The sequence below is a fragment of the Morone saxatilis genome, unplaced genomic scaffold (assembly GCF_004916995.1).
Source record: "Morone saxatilis isolate NCDOM2014 unplaced genomic scaffold, NCSU_SB_2.0 Contig14, whole genome shotgun sequence".
Classification (NCBI taxonomy): domain Eukaryota; kingdom Metazoa; phylum Chordata; class Actinopteri; family Moronidae; genus Morone; species Morone saxatilis.
Window position 1 is genome coordinate 8,939,296 of NW_023339696.1, and position 11,127 is coordinate 8,950,422.

The 11,127-nt window shown below is 43.1% G+C and overlaps 1 protein-coding gene across 1 annotated transcript in view; it reads left to right on the top strand.

The window, feature by feature from the left end:
* The first annotated feature begins 710 nt into the window (after positions 1–710).
* LOC118323108 (transcription activator BRG1-like) overlaps positions 711–11,127 on the top strand; it is a 15,272-nt gene continuing 4,855 nt past the window's right edge. The window contains 24 exon segments of the mRNA XM_035655032.1: positions 711–898; positions 2,913–3,176; positions 3,537–3,669; positions 4,410–4,868; positions 5,314–5,412; positions 5,505–5,760; positions 6,330–6,456; positions 6,616–6,789; positions 7,123–7,296; positions 7,434–7,601; positions 7,695–7,745; positions 7,868–7,998; positions 8,132–8,195; positions 8,289–8,398; positions 8,564–8,711; positions 8,859–9,022; positions 9,142–9,208; positions 9,333–9,443; positions 9,529–9,771; positions 9,940–10,053; positions 10,286–10,393; positions 10,497–10,583; positions 10,718–10,764; positions 10,902–11,068. Coding sequence (XP_035510925.1) covers positions 2,955–3,176; positions 3,537–3,669; positions 4,410–4,868; positions 5,314–5,412; positions 5,505–5,760; positions 6,330–6,456; positions 6,616–6,789; positions 7,123–7,296; positions 7,434–7,601; positions 7,695–7,745; positions 7,868–7,998; positions 8,132–8,195; positions 8,289–8,398; positions 8,564–8,711; positions 8,859–9,022; positions 9,142–9,208; positions 9,333–9,443; positions 9,529–9,771; positions 9,940–10,053; positions 10,286–10,393; positions 10,497–10,583; positions 10,718–10,764; positions 10,902–11,068 — 3,424 coding nt within the window. The 5' untranslated portion in view covers positions 711–898; positions 2,913–2,954.

Sequence of the window (11,127 nt, forward strand, 5' to 3'; positions counted from 1 at the left end):
TGCTGTTGTCATTAATTATGTAGATTACTAAAACAAAAAGCATTACACTTCCATTCAGGTGAAGAAATGGTATGACCTACTTTTTGCAGGTAAAACCATAACCCACTTTTAGGTCCATCAAACATAAAAGGAACATGAAAGGGGCCTCTTTGTTGTAGATAATAATAATGAATAAATTATTTGATTATTTAAGTAGTTTTAAAGGCACATAGACTGAATAATATTAGGTATGGATCTGTTGTTTGGTCAAAACAAGCATTTTAAAGAGGTGATCTTGGGTTTTGGGACGTTCATGGGCGTTTTTCACTAAACTTCTGCCATTTTTTTAGACGAACAAACAATCTATTAACCTACAATGTGTTTATCAGATGAATCAATCATGGAAATAATCGTTAGTTGCAGCCCTGGTGATGAATAATTTGTGGTGGTTGGTTTTTTTTTCTCAAGCACAAGCACAGGCTGGCTATAATGAGACACCCAAATCTGACTGCTGCTGTCTCTCCATGTCTCCACTAATGCTCCACGGCCTTGTAAAGTTCGCTTTCTTGCACATATCAGAGCATTTTAGTGTGCTCACACTGAAATAAACGCGAAATAAATGATCTCTCTCGCTGTCTCCTCCACAATACTCAGAGCTCTCCCATCCCCCACACCGGCTTCTCGCTCGTTCATCCCCCACTGTAACGCAGCCTTTACTGGGCATGCGGGAAGTGAGTGAGGCGGCGGATGGGGGCGCTACAGAGTCGCACAGGCCGGGTCCCTGCGATACAATCTACCGAGAGAGGGGGGTGAAGGAAAAAAACCAACTGGGTAGGTCGGTCTTTGTTTCTGGCTAGGAGGAAAAACCAAGAGACGCTGCAACCGGTGAGGACTTCAAACATCACCTTTCACCACTCGTGTAAGTCTACTATAATGTTGCGTTTAAGCCGACACAGTTGTGTGTGTGTTTTACGCTGCTGGAAGAGGATACATGTGCCTCAATACGGTGTTTTTTTGTTCAGGGGGGGAGAAAAAAAAGAGAGAGACGACATTAACAGCGCCGCTGCTGTGGCGCGACAGTGCAATGAATGAAAATTGTTTTTGGAAATGTGCTTAGAGCGGAGCACCGAGCCAAAGGTACGGGAGGCGCGTTGGATCAATCAGCCCCAGCGATGAGCGATGCTCTAACCCTTTCACATGTCGCCGCATCTGGACGAGCATCTCGACAAACAACACATTTTGTTTTGTGCCTAATTGGCCTCGGAGAGCGTGGCCCGGCTAAGCTAACTCGTAGCATGCTAGGGCACCGTCAGCAGCCAGCTTATGTTGTTGTGTTGAGCTAGCAGGCTAGCCGGAGTCGGGCTTGTGTTAATGTAGCTTTATCGTCGGTTTAGTGTCATTTTACGACCGCAAGAGTGTCTCCAGTGAATACAAGTAAACCCTGCTACATTGTGTTGAATAAAGGGAGGTTAAAACGACGAGCTTGCGGACATAATGTGACGTTACTGTTAAATCCGGCTAGGCCTGGCTAACGCTAGCAAAGCTACCGATGCTAATAATAGCTAACCTAATTGATATTTCCTTGTAAATGTAAACACTGCAACAATTGGACTAACAGAGTTTTTACTTGGAGCTGAAGTTACTGCTCTCTCGGTCACTTTACCTATAGGTCTGTGTGAGTACCAGCAGGGTTGTATCATGTTGAAAAGAGCCGCTTGTACGTGGTTTCTTTTTCTTTAAATTCATAGTTTTGACCCATGTAGGGACAGTTTAATGACCCCTCGGTGACCCACTGTGTGTGTGTGGGAAGCTCACATTTTGCAGATACAGTTAAATGACCCTCATTTGTAGCTTCCATGTCAGATATGTGGCGCTGGTGTTGTGAATGATCTTGTTCCATTCAGCATCTGTGACACTTTCGTTAATAGGGGTTCAGGGTTGGATGTATTTGAGAGGACAGGGCAGCCCCACAGCAACATGAAAACTATTATTTCCTGTGATCACTTGTGGTTTAGAGGTTTTGGTTTTAGTTCACACAACAATGGAGAGGAATTTATGTCCGTGGTTCGCGCTTTGCAAAGTTCAAACACAATACATCTGAAAAACACAACAGCTGCATCACTTTTCTAAAATAATCACATAACATGATCCACAGAAGTTACTGAGAGCTACTGTCTGAGTTAACCGCCATCTGTATTGACTTAATGTGTGACTGTGATTACCAATGTAATTGTGGTTTGAAAGAGACGCAATGATTGAGTTCTTCATATGTTGTATACAGTGCACTGAGCTTGTTATATTATGTAGCTCCAGACATCAGCACGTCTCATCCAACCTTATCTGGTCAACTTGTGCTTCATGAAAGATGAAAATGGATGAACTGTCCATTTTTTAAAGGTCCAGTGTGTAACATTTAGGAGAATCTATTAGCAGAAATAGAATATAATTTATCAATTTTTTTTCTTTATTTTCAATAATAGATAATTGTTTTCATTAGTCTATAAACACCTGAAAATAAGAATCATTAGATTCAACTTAGAATAAACCATTTTTATCTACAGCAGGTCGCCTTTTATGGAGTCCACCATGTTGAACCCTGATGTTTCTACAGTAGCCTAGAAGGGATAAACCAAACCCTGGCTCTAGATTGGACCGTTTCACAGCTGCCATAGTTTCTCCTTTGAGCTTGGTAGGGCTTTGCAATCTGCAATACACTACTAGATGCCACAAAATCCTACACACTGGACTTTTACAATAATAGTATATTCTTCACTATTGTATTTGAAGACTTAGTACACTTCTAAAATAATATGTGATTATGTAGCATAGGTTACTCTTATTTAGACTTAAAACGATTACTGCACTGTGAATTAAGTTAACAAACACGTGTGACAGATGGATTCTGATCTTATTCCTGTCATCTCTCTTCACAGGGGTACTTGCTGCTGCCACACATTCCCAGTTTCCCCTGAGAGATGTCCACCCCTGACCCCCCGATGGGAGGGACACCTCGGCCCGGACCCTCCCCGGGCCCAGGGCCATCTCCAGGAGGCATGATGGGCCCGAGCCCAGGTCCCTCGCCAGGCTCAGCCCACAGCATGATGGGGCCCAGCCCAGGACCTCCAGGATCTGGACACCCCCACCCTCCACAGGGACCCTCAGGATATCCTCAGGACAACATGCACCAGATGCATAAAGTACTAACTGTTAAGAACTTTTATTTTTTTATTCCTTTTTTCTTTCTTCATGTATTTCATTAATATAATATAATATAATTAATATATAAATATATTTGCACCTTAGGTTGAAAATACACTAAATTAATTAATGTTTTCTATTCATCTTTTGATCTACTGTTTTGTGATTGAGCAGTGTTGCCTGCTCTCTGCATGTGTTGGTATCTGTTGTTGAGAATCGTAATCTAATCATTACCTTTTAGAGTTTACATCCTTTACAACATGGCTTACAAACTAAGACTGTGTATAATATATACCTTTTGTGGCAATTAAACAATAAATAGTTTGTTCACAAATGATTATCCTCTGTCTTTTAATCAGCCCATGGAAGCCATGCATGAGAAGGGAATGCCCGATGACCCCCGCTATAGCCAGATGAAGAACATGGGCATGAGACCAGGGGGGCACAGTGGCATGGGACCCCCTCCAAGCCCAATGGACCAACATTCCCAAGGTAACACATCTCATAATATTGTGTTTTATGTAGCTTGTGCTGTAAATACTAGAGATTAAATGCGGTCTTTGTGATGTGCTTGCAGTCTGAAGGTTGCCACAAATAACATGAGTTGTGTACGTAGTCAACATGGGTAAAGACAGATTAACATTAAAGATCTCCTTTTTGTCCCTGAAAAGCCTCACACGGGAAGAACAGCTAACTGAGTCGCACAGACTCAGACACACATACTGTACCGTGTGTGAACTCATCTAGCTGGTTTCTCTTCTTGTGTTGCTGTTTTGGCAGCATGAGCAGAAAGCAGTGGGCAGGACAACGGGAGGGGCGGGGTTGAGGGGCTTCCCCTTTCAGACAGCAACAAAAGCAGCTGCATCTACAAAACCACACAGTCAGTAAGCAAAAGAGGAGGATATGAAGAGAGACACATGCATAGGAAGACATGAAAAAAAGAAAATGACTTGACAGCAGTGTGTTTGAGCAGAGTATAAAGTGATTAGTTAAGTCATTTTCTGGCCAGTATTTGGACTTGTAGCCTAAAATAAAGACAATAAAATGACACGTTATGTAGCTTATAGTCAGTATTTTAATTGTAATTATGGCCAAATTTGACTTATTTGTTAAAATGCTTTGAACCTTCTAAAAATTACTCATGATCAGTATGTCCTCTGTATCATATGAAAAACCTTTTTAAGCTCTATGTCTTCGGCATACCCATCATGCATCTGTTCTGTGTCCCCCAGGTTACCCCTCTCCATTGGGAGGCTCGGAGCACGCACCTAGTCCTGTCCCAGCCAACGGCCCTCCCTCTGGCCCTATGATGCCCGGAGGTCCCTCTGTCCCCGGGCCTGGCGCTATGGAGGCTAGTGGGGATCCTAACCAGGGAATGGGTCAGCCTAACCGCGGGGGTCCCCAGGGACCAGGCGGACCCGGTGTTGCGGGAGGTGGACCAGGTGGCGCAGGCGGACCCACCCCTTTTAACCAGAACCAGTTGCACCAACTCAGGGCTCAGATTATGGCCTACAAGATGCTGGCACGCAGTCAGCCCTTACCAGATCACCTGCAGATGGCCGTGCAGGGGAAGAGGCCCATGCCAGGGATGCAGCAACAGCCGATGCCTAACATGCCACCTGCTGCTGGACCTGGAGGTGGGCCTGGGGCTGGTCCGGGACCCGCTCAGGCCAACTACAACAGACCACATGGTGAGTTAAGTCAGGAAGGCTATTTACAGGGTGTCCGAGGGGGCTTAAATAGTTTAAAAAACAACCATCGGAATTTTTAAAATGTCTTTTATATGATTTGACAGGTTTATTGTGTTAATGAGGATTACATTACTTGTAATTTGAGTTACATTTTTAAGATCTTGCATTCAAATGTTTTTGGGAACGGTGTGTCTTGATCATGCTGTAAGAACCTAAAAACAAAATTGACTTGGAACCAATACCGATTTTCCCTCAAACGTTTTGTCAGTACGGATGTGAAATAGGTCTTAAATTGCCTTCATAATGTTCCTAAAATAAGCTTAAAACAAAGAATTCAGAATATGTGGCAGCTCAGCAGAGACACCTGGTGGTTGAACATGCATTTTGTTGCTTTTATCTGTCTCAGTGTTTACCTGGAAAAAACGAATGTTTCTTCTTGTTTTAGGCATGGTAGGTCCCAATATGGCGCCTCCTGGACCTGCAGGAGTTCCCCCAGGTATGCAAGGCCAGCCTACCAACGGACCCCCTAAATCATGGCCTGAAGGTAAACTTATTTTGCGGCTCACCTCAGACAGCACTGTGTATGCTTATGTGCAGACACAATTAAACTGATCTCTTCTGATTGCTCTCTTCTAGGACCAATGGTGAATGCTGCTGCCCCATCCAACACTCCTCAGAAGCTGATTCCACCTCAACCCACTGGCAGACCCTCTCCCGCTCCTCCCTCTGTGCCCCCCGCTGCCTCCCCAGTAATGCCCCCTCAGACGCAGTCCCCAGGACAGCCTGCCCAGCCCCCTCCCATGATGCTTCACCAGAAGCAGAACCGCATAACCCCCATCCAAAAACCCCGCGGGCTGGACCCAGTGGAGATCCTCCAGGAAAGAGAATACCGGTAGGAAACAAAAACACACTTGAGCAGTGTTGAATTGTACACCGTATATTTTATTTTAAACTCTGTAACACGCCCTCCTCTGTTCCTTATTTGCAGGCGTCCAACCACTGTAACCCTTGTTAAATTAATATTTTCTGTACTTAATGTTTATATTTGTTTATTTTATTACATGTCTGATCCCTCTTTCTGATCCTCCCTAAATAGGTTTAAGTTTAAAATTATTCAATTCATTTTATTTATTTATTTTTTTACTTCTGTGAGTGAGTAGTTCAACAAATTAATCCTCTGAATAGAGATTGATTTCTGAGGTTTTCATAGAAGACAGAAACCTTTTTAATGCATTGTCCAGAAACCTATAAATTAGTACAAATTACTGAGAAGTGGATCAAAAGACAGAACCCAGTCTCATTGTTATTCATGAGCTTTATTCGGTTACAAAGATGGGATTTGAACTCTTTTGGAGTTTTATCGTATAGTTAGATTTTAAAGGTTTATGAATGAGAATACCATGATTCTGCCGTCCTGATGGTCATCACTGATACCATTTTTTATTTATTTTTTCTCTTCAGGCTACAGGCTCGTATTGCTCATCGTATCCAAGAGCTGGAGAACCTCCCTGGCTCTCTAGCTGGTGACCTGCGCACCAAAGCCACCATCGAACTCAAGGCCCTGAGACTGCTTAACTTCCAGAGACAGGTATCTACAGTTATCTGCAAGAAATGCTTAAAGGATGGACAACTGTAGCACATTTAACCGCTGCCTATTTAATCATTCTCCAGCGTTACTTGCCTGTTGTTGTTTTCCCCAGTGGAATAGACACAGTATTTAATATGTCGACTTTTTTTGTGCCTATAGCTGCGCCAGGAAGTGGTGGTTTGCATGCGCCGTGACACCGCTTTGGAAACTGCCCTAAACGCTAAGGCGTACAAGCGTAGCAAACGTCAGTCTCTACGTGAAGCCCGCATCACCGAGAAGCTTGAGAAACAGCAGAAGATCGAACAGGAGCGTAAACGTCGCCAGAAACACCAGGTACACCGGGTGAAAGGACTCATGTGGGTGGAAGTAAAGCGGGTGGTTTATAGCAGGCTAAAGGGACTCAGTTGGCTGTGTGTAGCATTTTCCTGATTGTATCTAATGAAAGCAATGTCCTGTTAGTGGATATTTTTTTGTGACTTATGTTAGTAAGTCCCAAAAACAAAACAGATTTACTCAAACAGCAGAAAAAAACAGAAGTATTATTTCAAAAAGTGAAACCAGAAGGTAAAAGAGAAGACAATAAACAGAGAAGCTTGTCTTCTTTTCACATCATTTCCATTTCTAATTTAATAACGGCAGTGGCTTTGTGTGTCCTTCTGTTGACAGGAATACCTCAACAGCATCCTGCAGCACGCCAAGGACTTCAAGGAGTACCACCGCTCCATCACAGCAAAGATCCAGAAGGCTACCAAAGCTGTCGCTACCTATCATGCCAACACTGAGCGCGAGCAGAAAAAAGAGAACGAGCGCATTGAAAAGGAGAGAATGCGGAGGCTGATGGTGAGACTCAAATCTATGAAGGAGAACCCTGAATATCATATGCTATTAGGTGTTCAGATATATGGAATACATGTTACTGAGTCTGTGTATATTAGTCCCAACACAAGCACCTAATATCTCTGTGAATCTTGTCCCAGGCTGAAGATGAAGAAGGCTATCGTAAACTCATTGACCAAAAGAAAGATAAGCGTCTGGCCTACCTGCTACAGCAGACAGACGAGTACGTGGCCAACCTCACCGAGCTGGTGCGAGCCCACAAAGCCGTACAAGCTCTCAAAGAGAAGAAAAAGAAGAAGAAAAAGAAGGTGAATGTTTAGCACTGGCATTTGTAATGCTTCTGTTTTGATAGTTTAAATTGCAGTTTTGCATATTGTTTTCATTTTCTTGTATATTTTCAGAAGCCAGAGACTTTGGATGGTGGTTCTTCCGGCATGGGACCTGATGGAGAGGTGAGTTTGACGTTATTATTAATAATCTTAATGTGCAGTTAGTTGCTGTACCTAACATGCTTTTATTTCTCTGTCTTTTCTTTACGGTATTAATGTTTTTCTCATTTGCTCTCCTCTCCCAGCCTTTAGATGAGACCAGTCAAATGAGTGACCTGCCGGTGAAGGTCATCCACATGGACAGTGGAAAGATCCTGACTGGGGTTGAGGCACCTAAGGCTGGCCAGCTGGAGGCCTGGCTTGAAATGAACCCAGGGTCAGTATCATGTCTGCTTAATAATACCTTAAACCAGAAAGATATTCACTGTTTGTTGAATTCAGTCATTTCTATTGTGTTGGTAATGCATATACATATCTTTAACCTCGTTCAACACATTTTTCCTTTGCAGATATGAAGTAGCGCCACGTTCAGACAGTGAAGAAAGTGGTTCAGAAGAGGAAGAGGAGGAGGAGGTACAGAAAATGGCGAACTCCATGTCCAAGAAAAATTGTAATTTGTCATTTCTGGCAAGCAATTTCTGACCTCTGTTTTGTTTCTTTTGTCAGGAGGATGACGAAGAGCCTCAGCCCTCTTCAGCTCCAACGGAGGAGAAGAAGAAGATTCCTGACCCTGACAGTGAAGAAGTATCTGAAGTGGATGTCCAGCACATCATCGAGTAAGATAGTCACTGAGATTTTGGCCATCTTTTTTTTCCTCTCTAAAAAATGACAGGTCATGATTAAGTTCCACAGATATTTTCCTTTACTTGTTTCCATTTGCTGTTTTTCATCCACCCAAAGAAGTCTCACTGTATTATGTCCCCCGCCTCTGCTTCCCCCAGACATGCCAAACAGGATGTAGATGATGAGTACGGCAATGCAAGTTTCAACCGAGGCCTGCAGTCCTACTACGCTGTGGCTCACGCTGTCACTGAGAAAGTGGACAAACAGTCCACACTGCTGATTAATGGGCAGCTCAAGCAATACCAGGTATACAACCAATACATGCTGTGAAGAGTAGAATAACATGATTTATGAGGGAATCAGACTCTTGTGAGTTTGTGCCTTCATTTGTAGAACTCAATGGTTTAATGAGTTGAGTAAACTGATGCTAAGTTTGTCCCTTTTTCTGCTCAGATCAAAGGTTTGGAGTGGCTGGTGTCACTTTACAACAACAACTTGAATGGCATCCTGGCTGATGAGATGGGTCTAGGAAAAACGATCCAGACCATCGCCCTCATCACTTACCTCATGGAGTACAAGCGCCTCAACGGGCCCTTCCTCATCATTGTACCTCTCTCGTAAGCCCAATCATACCCTCTTCGGTTGCCTTAGGGTTCATCTGTGCTTTTACAGAAAGCTTGTATGAGTTGAGTTTGAATGTTAAACAGAGTATACAATGTGTGTCTTTTGTTCTCAGAACTCTATCAAACTGGGTCTATGAGTTTGATAAGTGGGCGCCATCTGTCGTGAAAGTCTCCTACAAGGTCAGTGGCACCAACTTGGATATTCAGTGTTGGGTATTAAAACCACATATGCATTCAGTGATTTGGCTGATTTATGCCCTTCAGTTGTTGAACATAAATGGAAAGTATTTCTGTTAATTTTCAGGGATCTCCAGCTGCTCGTCGTGCATTCGTCCCCATCTTGCGCAGTGGCAAGTTCAACGTGCTGCTCACCACCTACGAGTACATCATCAAAGACAAGCAAGTGCTGGCAAAGGTAAGGAAGTATCCTCAGATTTAGCTTTAACATCAGTGGCTCAGTCTTTTGTTTCTTTTTCTGACTTCTACATTTCCTCCCAAAGCTTCGTTGGAAGTACATGATTGTGGATGAAGGCCATCGTATGAAGAACCACCACTGTAAGCTGACCCAGGTCTTGAACACGCACTACTTAGCCCCTCGACGTCTGCTGCTCACAGGCACTCCACTGCAGAACAAGCTGCCTGAGCTCTGGGCCCTGCTCAACTTCCTCCTGCCCACCATTTTCAAGAGCTGCAGTACGTTCGAACAATGGTTCAATGCCCCCTTTGCCATGACTGGAGAGAAGGTGAGTTATGTTCTGGTTGGGTTTATTTTACGTGGTTGTGGAGGTGAGGTCATACAAATAAATACTCTCACATACCAGGTAGTACCTTTTTATAACTGTGTGCTTCAGGACATTTTTTTTTTAACGTTTTTTGAATGTTCTCACCTTCCTTGGTCTGTTTCTCTTAAGGTTGACCTGAATGAAGAAGAGACCATCCTGATCATTCGACGTTTACACAAGGTGCTCAGGCCTTTCCTGCTGCGCCGACTCAAGAAAGAAGTCGAGGCCCAGCTGCCTGAGAAGGTAAAAAATAAATAAATAAATAAATATATAACTGGATTTTTATTATTATTATTATTATTATTGTCAATGTTTATTTATTTACTGCAACTGTTACAACTTCTCTGCTTGCCTGCTAACGAGTTATATGTGGTGTCCAATGACTCAAGATCAATATTTGGATATTTATTTTAGTCAAATAATTGCTATAATTTGGTGGCTTTTCTAACTTTTTCCCATTATTGTTGGTTTATAGGTGGAATATGTGATAAAGTGCGACATGTCGGCCCTACAGAGGGTTTTGTACAGACACATGCAGGCCAAGGGAGTCTTGCTCACAGATGGGTCAGAAAAAGACAAGAAGGTAAGGAGACAAAGATAATGTCTTTTAACTTTAATTGGTGAAACCTTATTTTGTAGACATTTAAAGTAATACATTGCTGTATTTTCCTCTCTAAATGTTCTAGGGTAAAGGTGGCACGAAGACACTGATGAACACTATCATGCAACTGAGAAAGATTTGCAACCACCCCTACATGTTCCAGCACATTGAGGTAACAAACCGCTTAATCAGGCTGTCACTAAATATTTTCCTCACAATTTTACTAGAAGAGTAAAAACAGTTTGCAGAATGAAGGTAGAATTCAGAGAAAAAAATGTGACCATGTTTTGTTTATTTGCTTTACAGGAATCTTTCTCTGAGCATCTTGGTTATTCTGGCGGAATCGTGAGCGGGTATGTAAAGCTTGTAATTTTGTGTGTGTTGTGTTTCTACTACACGTGTGTGTGTGTGTGTGTGTGTCTTTTCTGAGGGTTCATATATGTTGCATGTGGGCTCTTTCATCCTCTTTTTGCTCCTTCTGCCTGTCCAGCCCTGACCTGTACCGCTCCTCTGGGAAGTTCGAGCTGCTGGACCGTATCCTGCCCAAGCTGAGGGCCACAAACCACAAAGTGCTGCTCTTCTGTCAAATGACCTCACTCATGACCATCATGGAGGACTACTTTGCCTACCGTAACTTCAAGTACCTACGTCTGGATGGTGAGACACCTATGACCAACGTTTAGTCTTTTAGCCGTCTGTCACACACCTCGTTACGT